The following is a 16,110-nucleotide window of genomic DNA, read 5'->3' on the forward strand; positions in this document are numbered from 1 at the left end:
TTTGTGGAACATTCTTAGCCATTACATGCTGAGAATGTTTATGTTACGTACGGCGCCCCTTGCAGAGAGAACAAATGTAAACATCTCAGTAAATGCTTGGCTTACGTCATTCTTTATTTGTGTTTTGTCTTCCCTTATGGATAAGTTTCCCATGTAATCAAGATAAAGATCATTTGCCATACACCCTACTGTATAGTGGGAGAATATCTCTGCCACCTATGTTACCTAACCCCATAAGCTATGGCTGATCATGCCTGACGCAAGAGAGGTTTTCTTATAGCTGCTGTAAAGTGCTCTAACTTTTCTTCTATATGGCAATATATTAAAGTGGATTAGGTTCCACATTAGCCCCATTCATGACAATAAAAATAATTTGCATTAGCACACACACAATCCATAGATTGATGTGGCACTGTTTTTTTTGTTTTTTTTTAATAAAGTAGCCGTATTTTTCCTGCACGACCTCTTGTATCACTGTATAATAATGTGAGAAGTGGAAAAAATGGCAGCACTCCAACATTTAGAAAGTGTGGGTTTATTCCAAGCAGAATATGTATAATAATGTGGCTAAACCATTCAGGACCCAAGACAAGTCTGTATGTAGGGGGTCCATTCTATTTTGGCACCATCTCTTATCTAATGAATGACAAGAACCAGTGCAGGTTCCTTTCTTTGTAGGCCTTACAATATTAGCACGTGGAAGTGTGGGGAAGCAATTCAAGGGTCATGGAAAGGAGATGGAGCAACCATGCATCAAATATTCTGTCCCAGATAGTTACGGATTAGAGATGAGCGAACACTGTTCAGATCAGCCGTTCCGAACAGCACGCTCCCATAGAAATGAATGGAAGCAGCTGGCACGTACACTTTGCCAGCGGCCGGTCGCTTAACTCCCCGCGTTCCGGCTACGTCCATTCATTTCTAAGGGAGCGTGCTGTTCCGAACAGTGTTCGCTCATCTCTATTACGGATGTGATTGCTTAGTTTTAATCTTGCTGTGAAGACACTCTTACCTCTATTATACCCCCAGGCAAAGGAAGGCAAGGAAAGAACCTCTGGTGGAACTTTACTAAGGGCTATTACAGTCTTTCATGTACAAAGTTTAGGATAGGGGTTAGCTGTAATACTAGACACAAACCATGAGCAAGAGTGGCACTGTTTGTGAACCAAAAGCACATCCTGTTTTGTAATTTCAGACAATCCCTTTAAATCCTACTAAAACATCAAGGGTAAAATAAAATGTGCTAGCACAAGAGTCTTAATGGAGGCTGGTCTGAATGTCCAAATAAATCTGGATTTCCTTGGAATCCTGCCCAGACGCTGTGTGTTATGGAGGAGATTAGTAGTGAGACAACTAGTTGTAATACAGCTAATTATCAGTTGACTTTAGGAACAATATAAGACAGAAGTGCTGGACATGTCCGAAGACTTCATCATCCTTCACATCAGGTTTTTGGTTCAACAACCTAGACAATTCACAATTGTCTTCACACTAGTGAACCCTATTTTGAGAGACCATATTTAGGAAGAGAAGGGGACAAAAGGAGCACAGAGGGGACTGTGTTGGGGCATTTGTGGTTCAGAGCGGCGCAAATTAGACTGGATTAAAGTTAATCTGTCTGTTGAATACCAACAAAGGAAGCACAACAAAGACTGATCTAATATAGAAGAGGAGTGCACCGGAATTATCTCCTTCTCCGTCCAGGCAGAAGATCATTTGGAGAAGCAGGAAATTCATTCTCATAATCCCTTCTTAAGTGCCAGATACAATGTTCTTTTCTATGCTACATGGGAAAGGGAAAATCCTTGAACTAAAGAAGATAAACCCTAAAATAAAACACATAGGCTAAAAATTACAGTAATTGGATAAGGTTACTTTTTCCACTTTGGTTGACTCTTATACAGTTGATGTATTTAAGATTTCCCTTTATCAGATGAATGATCTATATCCTAAATGTCATTTACATGGCCCAATATGACTAGTAATATGGCTGCACTTTCAGAATCCCACACAATTCTATACACCATATAATCCTTGTATGTGATCTAGGTTTGGTTTTGGGTGTAGTGGACCTTTAAACGTGACTGTATTGCAGAAGCGTGAAGTCGGCCTACTTTTAGTTTCTCTGGTTTATCACAGTGAATGCAAAATGATCACACTTTTGTCCAAAATGCAAACAAAACAATGGAAATAATCTCCACTCATATGGAGACTCTTCAGTACTTTGAATGAAGGGATCTCCCCTGGTTTTATCTAGTTATAACAGCAGGACTGGTATTGTCATAGTCACAATGGAGGGCTAATCCACTTGCCCTGGAATTTCACAACCTCTACATAGCCAGTGCAGATGATGTATAAGTTGGTAGACACTCTTGCATGATGTGAAGAACATACAAACACAGTAGACGTCCCAGCTTTACTGTTGATGTTATAAACGTTCTTGCCACAATATTCCTCATCCCAAAGATTGGCATTGGGGTGTGTCTACTAAAAATTGGGTTACTATTAGGATCATACATATGTTGTGGAACATATGGGTTCAGAAGCCACAGAAAGCTTTAGCTAACTGAGCCAAACTAAGCTTTCCCCTCATTATGGCTAGTTTCTGATGCCTTTTTTGACACCTATTTAAAAATATAACCTTATCTGCTACTTTACTTACAAATTCCTTATCGTTTAAGTATATAATATGCTTGTTTAGATTGATTTTTAATATTTTTGCTTACCCCCAGGATGTTCCCAGTACTATATAATGTCAGTTTAATGTAGCTTCTTATGAGCCACAGATTACCACGGTGACACTTTAGGAAACGCTTGATATTTGCTTAATATCTTCTCTAATTTCATGTTTCGTTGAGAGCAGATGAGCCAAAAAGCAAGTGCTAACATCCTCTCTGCTCGTTTTATTTCTTATATACGTATACAAATAAAAACTGCATATATTGGCCGATGCAATATTCCCATTAATGGCAAAATTTGTCTACTGGAACATTTCGAGTATTGAATTGCTGTGTCTATCTCTTTCTCCCCTTTCCACTGGGGATTTTCCAGGCTGAATCTTTTGGAGATGTAATTATCTCATCAGCTTCTCGGCTACATTTTACTGATTGTATATTGAAGATGTGTGTCTTCTAGTCTCTGACGTGCTTCTAAGGGCATAGAAAAGAAAACTGCTCATATGGTGTGCAAAAATAAAGTAGAAACCGCAGTAATTGATTCCTGTTTGCCTAGAATCTGGGCCTAAGCATATAAGTATGTATTACATGACTTGCATTAGACATATTGTCATTGATTAGGAAATAATGTTGTGAGGAACTGCTAATTGGATCATTAAATATGAAATATTAAGCAGTGCGATTCAGTCCATCAATAAAACAGCGTTTTTCTGTTGACTGTATTCCTTCTAGATAATAATATTTGGGAAATATATATTTATACAGATAAATATTTATATATAGTCAACTTTTTTGACAAAATTGGTCCAATTGATATGGCCAAGTGGTGAGTTTATTAGTCATTACTTATACTGAAAAATTCAGTTAATTGAACTTGACGTTTGACTTGAGAAAAGTAAATCCCAAATCACATATTTGTACAATTGTTAATTGCTTAAAGGGATCAATGGGGTTCTTCATAATCTCAGGCATTGTCTAAGGGCCCCTAGTTGGTAACTGAGTAAGGGCTCATTCACATCTGCGCCCGGTCTCCGTTCATACAGGTTTCTGTTTCCTGCACAAAACTGAGCAGGAGACGGAAACCTGCAGGACTCTTTCAAACCCATTTATTTGAATGGGTTTGAAAGATGTCCGGCCATGAGCACCGGTGAGCTTTTTATGCTCTCCGCCGCAAAACTGTTTTTTTTAAATCGGACACAGAGTCGGACATGTAGTACTCTGTGTCCAGTTTAAAAAAAACGGTTTTGGGGTGGAGATCATAAAACGCTCACTGGCGCACATGGCTGGACCCAGTCTGACAGCTTTCCGTCTTGTGCATGCACAAGACGGAAAGCTCAGAACGGACTCTGGGCGCTAGTGTGAACCTAGCGTCAGTATAAGTGAACCTGTAACAGTGGATCAAGTTTACTTCTGGGTAAAAATTTAATAGGGTCCTCCTTCCAACTGAGAGAGAACCCTCTTATATATCCAGGTTCTGGCACAATAATGGGTCCCAAGATTCATCAGAAGACAAGCCCACTTGATGCTGACTTTGGAATCACTAGGGTCTGTTATGTATGCATTGATTTACAGACAACCTATGGCACTTTATTGATGAATAATAAAATCTACAATGCAGTTAAATATTGACATGTACATGTTCTCCATAGATGGAGGGTGGGTCATTCATCTATAGTTTGGGTTCTTAAATGCTGTGTAGTCACCTCATCTTTCGTATATTAAAAATTTGTGGGGTATTCTATAGATCCTTTTATTCTCCCTTATTTTGTGTCTTGGAATGTTAGGAGTCCTGTGGGTAACCAGATGATAAAGGCCCTTAGACATCTCCATCCTATAAGCCAACCTTGTTCATTAAAAACAGAGTGATTGTGCAGAATTGCTCTTTGTTGCCTATACTAATGTATAGGAAGTAACCCATTGACTGGAGGAACATAAAGATATTCTTCATCATCGCGAACTCAGTGGTATGGTAATAATCTGTAAACTTGACACAAATCGCTTAAAGAAAATGAAAAATCTGCCTGCTTAAGAATTTTCATTTGCACTGGAGTTCCCGCAATATGTATGAGAATGTAGTTTCATCATATTGATAAGATATTAGAGTAGCTTGCAATATCTTCTTAACTGCTGGCTGTAGGAAGCCCATCTGGTCCAAAGTGTGGCTGGGGGACCATTCAAGCATTTTTTACGATGTCAATGAGATTTCCGAAGTCCTGGACTCAGCTGTCAAGCTGTTGGATAAAAAGTTATGCAATAATTGAAATTCTGCTGGGGGACAGATTAAATCAGTAACTTGCCGGTTCTTTCTCAGCGCACAGTTTTGTCTATGAGTCTCCTGGTGATATGTTCTTATGAAATGTGATTAGGATGAAATGACTTGATTTGTTAAACAGGCAGAAATGACAATGAACATCTGTTTTGATGGCCTGAATGACGCTGGGTGTTCACAGTAATAAGACTTCTTTCCCTGATACTTTGTTTTTAGAGCGGCTCAGAAGCTTAACCTATCTTCAAAGCGCAAGAAGTATCACCCGCCTCTTCCTCATTCCCGGGAGTACTCCACTTACTCAACCAACTTCAGTGGGATTCTCCAATTATGTCCTCCTCCAGCTCCTCCATGTTTAATGAGAGCCGTGTCCAAAATCAAGGACAATCCAGGCATGGGAAAGGTAGGAAAATAATTTGGCTTTTTCTGAACAGTCTCTATTATGGCTGTTACTGCATTTCTAGGTAAAATTTGAGAGCTAAGTAGGGTTTATCATCACTGTAGTTGACATACTTCTATCAGACAGAATGTAGAGACGCCAAGTATCAGCAGGCCCTGCTCTGGAGAATCTGGTCGCCGTGGATGGCCAACAACAGCTGATTTCTTTGGCTTTACCAGAGGTTTAATTCACATGGGTTGGGTTCAGAAATTGACGTTAAGAAGTTCTCCTGACATCCTAGTGTCCTATCTGGCTAAAGAACTGACAGCTTCCTATGGTGATGACCCACACGAACACTGTCCTAATGCCCCAGTGGTCCAGCCTTAGCCTCCACCCTGGAAACCTTGTATATTAGAAGAATGAAATGCATCTGGTACACATTTTTCTAATACTTCACCGAGCTGTTTGCTAATATAGTCAATAGTGATAATAGACACGCATTATTTCATACCCCGCTAGATCTGTTACCTCCCTGTATTGTTATGTGCTCCTCAGATTATACAGTCTTTACAGGATCCTACTGGCATTGATAAACATAATGCAGGGAATTATCCACTCCGTGTATTAATGTGTTGGGAACATCAAACAGTAGCATCCACTTACATAAACTCACCCTTTAAAAGCAATGAGCCAATGCTGCAAGCCTCCTTCCACAGAGTTTCTTTTCCCGCCGTCTCTGTGGAAGTTATTAAATTTAATGTTGGAATAGTACAAATGATGTCTGAAAGCCATTTTATGATGACACGGAGAAGAAGTTGGATTATACTCAATCTCTGACATTAATGTGCTACTTAAGGTAATTTATCATCCAGTGGCATTAAAAAGACATCTTTTCACTGAAAACGCTGCCGAGCATCTTAATTTGCCATTTCCTGACTACTTTCCAAGCGGCGGAGGTATTTGTATGTCAAATTTATACATGTATATTATTTCACCTAAGACAATCTCTATTCAGTTTTATCTGTGCAACACTTTAAGATGCAAGGTCTGTGTCCTTGTCATTTTCTGAATATCCTAACACCTAACAGAAGATGGTCTCTTAAATAAATGAATAAATGCACCATTTAGTTGGAGAAGTAATATTTCTAAGCATTATCTTTTGTAACCCTTTACACGCATTTGGCATGGCTGACTTAGTTATAATGAATATGTAACCTTTGCACCTCAGTATGGCATGCAGACATTGTTGTTGTGGTTAGATCCACTTCTGGGACCATTTTGACTTGATTGAAGCATCTTACTGTTTTGTGCATACAGCTCCTATTAAGACCTATGTGTTTCAATGGTAATAGATAACAAGCCCAATGTAGACCGGTCCTGCTGTCATATATTTATCTGATTGTTACCGTTTATTAACTCAACAAATATATGTTATAAAGAACATACTCATCAAACTGCACACAGGGTAAAGGTTACATGTACAACTGGGCCTTGCTCTTGAGGGCCCAAAGGTTGACCAATCTTAGGGAGGGTTCACATGCGGCCGCAAAATAGCGCAGCGCATACGATCCCTGCTCCCATTGAAATCAATGGGAGCGTGAAGGGCCCGCAAAATCTCACGTGGCGTCTACGTGCCACATCACACGGCACGTTACACCGTGTGAACCCTCCCTTATGGTCCAGCTAATGTGCATATATAATGTATGAATAATGTTACTAAATAGTAATGTAAAGTCATTGTCAGCTGGTCGAGGTATAGTTACTGCATTCCTCCATTTACAGTACCCCTTTATAGGGTGGATGAGGGGTGTCAAAAAACCTCAAGAAAAATGGAGATTTCCAATCCAAGACAGAAGATCTGTTGTGGATAAATAGTGTTGAAGGAATTAGCAAATGCTTCATAAGTGTCATACTAGGGGTTTCTAAGTTTAGAATAAACAAGATTAGAGAGTGACTAGAAAATTTATCCTTGAAGCACAGGTAACTCTCAATGTCTCTAGCAAAATGAAACACTAAAATGTTCCTCCAGATGATGGGACTTCTAGTAGTTAGCTTTGTCCAAAGTGGACAACCTCTTTAAAGGGGTTGTCCTATCAGGATAACGCCTTTTCATAAACCTTGTTGGGGGGGAAGGTGGTATGTGTAATCTCTTGTAGGAACCATTGAAAGAGTAACTGTGAAGGAAGTCTACTTTCTCCTAAAAGCATATTCAAATGGAACCCTAGTGTTACAGAGAACATGCCTACAGTAATGAGCAACATACCTCGGTTCACCTTTGTTCACAAGAAAATGGCCACTTACACCAGCTTACTGAGTAAGCGGCCATTTTCTTGTGGCCCGAGCATGCACAGTCAGCTCTCCCCGAGGCCTGAGGCCTAGAAGATTGAAACCCAGGAGGGAAAAAGACACAGGGAGAAGGTGTTCCATAAGAAGATAGAGGCATCGCTGGAGAGTTCTCTCGCAGCATTGGGGATGCTCCTAAGTGCTGTTTGAGTGCTGGGGACTGCCCTCAGTGCTGCGAGAGAACTGATTTGCATACCGAAGAAAAACTGGATTTCTACCAAACGGCGGTGCGGAGAAGACATCTAAAGGTAGGAAAAGAATAGCCTTTCTTAAAGAGGTATTCCCATGTACATAATCATATCTATATTTGTAGATAATTAAAAGTTAAATATTTTTGCAAATATAAGTAATTAAAAATTCTGCAGAGTTCTAAAGATTTTCTTTAAACATCTTAGTGCTGACAGTCTGTTATCTTGATTGGTTGCCAATGGTTATGACCACTAGTGCAGAAACTTTCTATGGTCTTGGTCTTGTCAGGAACAGGCAGGGACACTACATACATAAGGAGATATCCCGGCTACAATAAGGAAATCATAGCTGATTTTCTGACCTTAGAAAGTTCCTGCATTCATGGTCGTATCCACTGGCAACTGATCAAGACAACAAGACTGTGACTACAAGATATTTAGAGAAAATCTTTAAAACTCTGCAAAATGTTTAATTACTTATATTTGCAAAAATGTTTAACTTTTAATTATCTACAAATTTAAAAATAATTATGTACATGGAAATGCCCCTTTAAGGCTATTCCTACGTGTTAGTCAGAAAAAAAGGTTATCCAATGATAGGATCCCTTTAAATCCCCACTGATGGCCAATCCTTAGTACAGATCATTAATAATTATAGTCCATAAAACCCCTTTATCTTTGAAGGATGTGGGACAGCTATATATTACTTGATTTTAATAAGAGCATGTAGTTAGACTTGTGATCGAAAGTAATCTGCACCAGGAAAGCGGGTTGACCTAATGGGACATCCTCTTCAAATCTCGTTCCTTGGTGCAATTTATTATCTGCTTATCAGTATAATTTTATAGTCTGAAGATGAACTTCTTTTTTTGTTCCGAAGCAATTTACATTAGTCTTTTACTAATTGGATGTCATTTTCTCTCCAGCAATTCAGCAATATCAGCACTGTGCAGAAAAATATATAAATAAAACCGGAAAACCAGCATTGTAACAGTGCGCCGCTGATCACTGATGCATTAAGCTCAGCTAAAATGCAGGACGTGCATTGTATAATGTATTTCTCCATTGTCACAACAGATTGGCATTGTCATCTTTGGGGAGAGTAGATCCTGTTCACTAACTGCATCCTGCCGGCCAATTATTATTCAGTGGAGTAAATAGAAAGCTGCCGCTCTGGCACTGACTAGACTCCTATACCCATAGATATTGAAATCTTATTAAGTTACACATCCCCTTATCCTGACGATGCCCAGTCCTCATAATGAGAGCACACAATAAGATCATGTCTTAGCTTAGTGAATAAAACTGCCAGCTGCGGGTCATGCCGGCAAATAAACAGCTTGTATGAAATATCTTTCATAAACCAATTTTGTAAGGGTTATGCATATCTGTCAGTTTAGATTATATGGAATGGAACATATTGGCACCGAGCATAGACATCCCTAATTAGATTGATGCTGCAGCAAAGTAATGAAGAAGCCTCATTGGGGATTGGGATGTGTGAGCCGAAGACAACATCTTAAAGTAAAGCAGGCAATCTTAAAGGACATGAAGAAGTAGCAGAAGAATTCTAAATAGAAAAGTGAAATAATGAGGGTCATAGTATTCTAGAATTGATAAAGTTGTGTCTGATCCTGTATATTTTGTCAAATATTGTGATTAGAATCACGTGTACCTACATGTACCTTCACGTGTAGCAGTGCTGAGAGTGCTGGGTATAGCAAAGCTGATAAAGTTGCTTTGCAAAACTCATTTTAATATGGAATTTTCTGGCCTTTTTATTATTTAAAGGAAAAAGCCCCTCCAGTTGTCTTTTTATTTATAGCTGTGACTTATAATAACATAATTTTGGGAAAGATATGCTTGTTTTGGATATAAAAATGTTGACCGGTTTACTTAGGGTATGTTCACTTGGCAGAAAGTGATGAGGAATTTCAGGTGGACTTCTGCCTCAAGTTCCTCTTCACGTTCTGGCCCTCAGGGTTCTGTCATGGCTTTTACTCGCAGATGAATGGGGTTAATCAGCGACTTGCCCTGGGTTCTGCGGCTGAATCAGGATCCAAGTTATTTTAGTCTCTAACTAGGGGCACAACTATAGAGGGTGCAAACGTACCAGTCACTCCCTGGGCCATGGGACCCAAAATCCCCTCTGTCACATGAGAAGACATCGGTATTATAAAAAGATGAGGCCCTATTACTGATTTAGCATTGGGGCCCAGGAGTGGCACATTACACTTTGACTGTAACCCTAAGGGGACGTTCACACTACTGTCAGTGTCCAACAGCTAGTGTCCGCTGTTAATGTCCATTCAAAATCCTGTGCGGACATTTGTATCGGACACTAGCTGTGTCCGTGACATTTTGCATTGATTTAAATGGACATCGGGTGCGTTCTTTTACTGTTCGTGGGTGTCCTTAACTGTCTGTTCCGAAAGATGTCCGACTTTTCAAGCGGACAGCAAAACCCGACATGTAGCAAATAGAGATGAGCGAGTAGTACTCGATTGAGTAGGTATTCGATCGAATACTACGGTATTCGAAATACTCGTACTCGATCGAGTACCACTCGCTGTTCGAATTTAAAAGTTCGATGCAGAACCAGCATTGATTGGCCGAATGCTATACAGTCGGCCAATCAATGCTGGTTCTTCTACCTTTAGAAGTCTTCTCCGTGCAGCTTCCCCGCGGCGTCTTCCGGCTCTGAATTACTCTGCCAGGCATCGGGCCTGGGCAGAGCTGACTGCGCATATCCGCTTGTAGTGCGGGCATATGCAGTCGGCTCTGCCCAGGCCCGATGCCTGGCAGAGTGAATGAAGAGCCAGAAGACGCATGGAGGATCCAGCCCGACCCTCACTCGTGGACTTGGTAAGTATAATTTGATTGAACGTTGCCTACCCCTGAAACGAGCATTTCCCCCCATAGACTATAATAGGGTTCGATATTCGATTCGAGTAGTCGAATATTGAGGGGCTACTCGAAACAAATATCGATCCTCGAACATTTTACTTTTCGCTCATCTCCAGTAGCAAAACCCGTCACGTTGTCACTTTCCCTCCATCACACAATAGTGAATGGCTGGCCAGGCAAAATACTATATGCCATAAACATATGGAATTATTGACAACATTACAACATTTCATGATTGGTTCCTACTGGAGGGCAGGATTTGTTGCAGTACATGTTGACATTAAATACTTTATAATTGATAGACATAGGACTGACAAACCTCATGGCTATGAAATGGTTAAGCACGACTGACAAAGACTGTTTTTTCCCTTCTCTCTTGAAAGCTCTCGTTAGAATAATGCTGATGACCTTGGTGCATTGACTTTGCTTTTTCAGAGCTGTTTTATATGGTGGGATCTCAGCATTTACTACATCCATAGGAACATCTAAAAAGCTGACATTAGAGAAGTGTACTCAGAATATCTATACTCTGGATGCTGGAGGCAGCCGGCTGATGGAAATGATGAGTAAAGGTCGAGATCAATATAGAATTTTCTTCTTCCTTGCCCAGGCACCGTAATCTAATAATAAGCGTGAGAGCAATGAAAGGGGAGTTGATGGTCCCATTTATCTCGACTCGGTTAGCATTATTTAGCTTAGAAAGCTGCAATTATACACTGAATGTATGGAAGAAATAGACTGTGTACAACAGTTCAGATCCATCAACTAATCTCAGGAAAGATGCCTGATACACACACATAGGTACTCTGCACTTTTCTCTGAAACATGTCACTTTTATTCTGTTAAAATTTATATTGAATGTATTATGTGCCCCTAATAGTATTCTGACACTGATAAAGTCTAGGACCGGATTGGTTGAAGTAAAGACTGTGGTGGTGATATCTATCCTATCCTTTGGACCAAGACCCTATCTGACCAACCGCATGTAGAAGAGGTAGATGTACATGAAGGCTCCTGTTGGCTTTCTTGATCTGGTTGTAATTTTAACATCAAGGTTGGAAGAACATATCTGGTCAGCAAGGGTTGTTGTTGGAGGATTCTGGAGAATGTGGCTCTGTTGACCTATCTGTAACACGGTGCTAATGAAACCACCTATTGAGATGGAACTTTGTCGTAGCAAGTTGCGATGATGGTAGCAATGTTTTCTATGGTTTTATGTCAAGGTCATTAAATGATCAGAAGTGCAGGCTATGCTCTTAACAGTACACACCTTGGGGCTGATTTATCACCAGGGGATTTATAAGCCACTTTTCTGATTTGGCTTATTTTTCTGGTAATGTGTTTTTTTTTGTGACAAACTTATCAAACTATCTTATGCTGGTTCATATATTTTTTTAACAATTCTCAACGTGAGGGCACCAGAATGCAGTAAAGATTTTTGGTCCTTTTTTAAGGCAAAGTTAGACGTGTAGTTTATATACGGCATAGGGAGAAGCATATTGACTCGGTGGTTGGCTCTGTTTCCTGGCTGCACTGTAGTTCCTGGGTCTGAATCTAGCCAAGACGTTATAAGTAGGTTATTCTGTTAATGGCTTCAGTTGAGTTCAACCAAGGCAAAATTGTTATGGAAAGAATGGGGACTGTTTGGAGAAAGGACTTCGACATGATCAATGCGGTGATGCGGACTAAACCTTGAACATTGTGGACACTTCTTATTCCTGTCTCTAGTGCTTTATTAACATAACGTTGTTAGATACAAAAAGTAGCATCTCTCATTAATATCTGGTGTCTCCTAATTATTCTTACCAGATCCCGTATTCACAAGTGTCATTTAACAATCTTGAAGGAAACTGTGTGGTCCCGAGCCAAGTGAAGATGAATTTTAATTAGTCTTGTTCACCACACAGCCCGAATGACTTTTCACCGTACACCTCTGAAAGACTTCAAGGTTAAAAAAAAACAAAAAAAAAACCCCCCACCACAGTCTGCGCAGAATAAGAGGAGAGCCAGACAAAATTCATGAAGCTTTTATAGACGTTCAGCCTTGAATCTGTCACCAACAATGCACATACACTTTTGAAGCAGCAATTTCATTTATTTTAAGGCTCACTTAGTTTCTAGGACTGCCTTTTCCAATTCATATCACTGCCGCAGCGGAAAGAGAGCATTGTACTCTATTAGGCGGTATATTCTACAGTGCTAACGCATAAGGAAGGGGTAATGTGACTTTTTATGAAAGCTTTTATATTGTGCTTCATATGGACGGGAAAAATGTGTCCTACACAAAGAGAACCTTATTAGACGCATCGTTCAAATTGTTGTTATTCTTTCAGAATATTTTTTTTATGTTGCTTTTTTCATTTCTAGCGGGATTGTGAATTTTTTTTAATTGTCCATTGCCTTAATACTTCTTTCTGACCTGCTATAGAGATGTCAGAAAATTCCATCGGAGCTGGTGTTACATAAGGTTCTTTTGATATGTCCGTGTGATGTGTCATAATAACATAAAATTGGACTTCCCCTTTAATTCATCTGGTTAAGGCCTCATGCACACAAAACCATTGAGGAATACAGAAAGAAAATCCTTTTGTGGTAGTGCTCTGTTTAATGATCTATCCTGGCTTACTGGTCAACAATTAGGGACTTTGCATGTGGCAATCCCTGAAGATGTACCGGTAGGCACTGTATGCCACCCTAAGGTGCTCATACCTAATATGCATGTAATAGAACTTCTCATGAACTACAGTACATAAGAATCAGTGAGAACCTCTATACCCTTCTGTATAAAATAATAATAATTCTGATGTCTTCTTATGTTGTAGCCAGTAGTGATTGTTACCTCTGTACTCCTTATAGCTATGCCCTGGTTATATGAATGTACTGTATGGAGACATATTAGGTCCTATAATACATGATCTGGTAGTATGCATTGGCTATTACTCTGTGCTACTAGTTTAAATAGGTCATTGCCCTGAAATTTAAGGGGTTTCAACATAATAACTCATCAGTAAGTGGTAAAACGATCTCTTTAATGTCAGAAACATAATTATAACCTATTGACAGGATCCACCATTGGGACTCTGATGGATGTTCATACTTTCAGGCTATTGGTCCCTTCATCCTCATAACTGATGGAGACAGCAGAGCACAGTGCTTGGCCAACTACAGAACTTCTATAGACGTTGAACACCTGTGTGACCACTATTCCATGGAAATATGGGATACAAGCTTCCCATTTTCATGATCAATGGGGTCTCAGAGATGGGACATACAAAGATCAAAGTATTATCATGTACCCTGTAGATAGTTAATGGATTATCATGGTGGAACAACTTTCCCCATGGTGGGACTATTAAAGGAATATTTTATTTTATCTTAAAAAGAATTGCTGCCTCCAACAAACTCAAAACATTTAGCTACATATGTATATTACAATATTATCATTAATAATATTATTTTAAATATTAACATCTCATTTTGTAAGATATACTTTTATAAACTTACTACTTTATTTTGACCTTTGACAAAAATCTGGTTAGAAAAATATAGCATTGATTCTTAGTTTACAAGTATCAGCATGGAAGTGGAATCTGGCCGGGTTTATCAAGTATTCTCTGTTACGTGGTGTCAGATCAAATGAGTGACAGAGTCTGTAATTCTGTCTGAAACGAGGTCTGCAATAACATAGTCCCATCAGTGCTTATATAAAGGAACAAGCTCCTCTATTGTGGCCCTTCAATATAACCAGTGACCCTGATTTAATGCCCGCACCCTTGATTGTGAGCTCCCGATACATCCAGCAAGCATGGAGTGGTGCTGAGCTAAAGGTATAAGAAAATAGTGCAGCATTATAGGCAAGGAGGACAATTAACCATGAATAGTACCAGATTGTCCCTCGGTTTGACAGATAACTCTGTGCTACTCAACCAAAGTCTGCTGTACTAAAGCTTTAGACTCCATAGCTGAGATGATTTTTCGCACAATCCATCCTGGTAGTCTTAGTAATGATAGTCTTTGCAGCCATACTGACAAAACAATGATGGACTTGTGAATTGATCATATAAACTTTTCATCCAATAATTAAAGGGGTTTTCTGGGATAAACATATTGATAACCTATCCATCAATACCATAACAGTGGGGATCTGATATCTAGTACCCCACCAAGCTGTTGTCAGCAACTGATCGACAAGGAAGCAGACAGCGCTGTTCTCCGCGTACTGGCCAGACTTGGTACTGCAGATCAGCTCTGATTTATTTGAACGGGACCTAAGCTGCATTGACTCAGTTGTCACTACAGAGAACAGAGCTTTCTGCTTCATGCTCCATTCTGTGTTTTAGCTGCTGCCAAATAGCTGATCGATTGGGGTGGTGGATGTCAGACCCCCACAGATCTGGCATTAGTGATTTATAGTTAGGATAGGTCTTCAATATTTTAGCTTGGAATTATTTTAGGTATTGCTGAATTTCTTAAATTAGATGACAAATTCACAAATACTCTATCAGTCTTCTACTTATTCCAAAAATCCAATCAATTTTAATATTTGCTACCTTGAAAACTGAGTACTAACCAGTTTGGGTGATAGTCATTACAATTACCACATCGCTGGCCACCAAGCTTTTCTAAACTTTGAATGTCAAATACATATACAACAGTATGGGAGCAGAGGATGTGTCTTTGCAAAACTAAGCAATTGGGAGTATAGGAATGATGATTGAAAACCTTACTCTTGTCTTTTCCTACATGGCAATGGGTATATATTGTGAAGGGCAGCATTATAAAATCTTCTTGAATTTGGAAATCTTGCAGCACAGAGCATTACCCTGTCTACTACAAACAAAGCCGGAACAATATGATATTTCCCACACCGCCCAGGAAATGAATTCACCTTCTTCCCTCCAGGGAACACTTGTAATTACAAGGGGCTCACACTTAGCCTGTAACTTCAGAGCAGCGGTTCAGACATAGTGCAATACATGACTGTAATGAAAGGGCACGTTCTTACAAGTCACAATGTCGCTTCCTTGAAAACTCCTAGGAGTGTCCTTGGTAGTATTTGAAAGGTTCCTCCCAACAGAGGTTGCCATTTTCAGAACTGTGCCTTTATTCAAGAGCAGGCAGACTATAATTGTTTTGCCATTCATTAAAAACATTAATGGATTCTTATATAGACTAAAGTTTTCAGAAATATAATGAATTTCCTTATGTAATCACCCTGAGTGTCAAAGCTGCAGGGTGGTGAATGAAAACATAGTAACAGTCACACATACACACTCTTAGGGGTAGTCGTAGTAGGTTTGCAGCCTGTGGTGTTGTACATAGCACATCACATGTCACATGAGACAGGGGCAA

At 39.6% G+C, this 16,110-nt stretch overlaps 1 protein-coding gene across 2 annotated transcripts in view; it reads left to right on the top strand.

The window, feature by feature from the left end:
- Nucleotides 1-16,110, top strand: part of KIF26A (kinesin family member 26A) — a 129,391-nt gene that overhangs the window by 93,930 nt on the left and 19,351 nt on the right. For both annotated transcript variants that reach the window (XM_075282627.1, XM_075282628.1), the window contains exon 5: nucleotides 5,161-5,344. In XM_075282627.1, the coding sequence (XP_075138728.1) occupies nucleotides 5,161-5,344 (184 nt within the window). The remainder of the gene's footprint in view (nucleotides 1-5,160; nucleotides 5,345-16,110) is intronic.

The sequence above is a fragment of the Leptodactylus fuscus genome, chromosome 7 (assembly GCF_031893055.1).
Source record: "Leptodactylus fuscus isolate aLepFus1 chromosome 7, aLepFus1.hap2, whole genome shotgun sequence".
NCBI classification, from domain to species: domain Eukaryota; kingdom Metazoa; phylum Chordata; class Amphibia; order Anura; family Leptodactylidae; genus Leptodactylus; species Leptodactylus fuscus.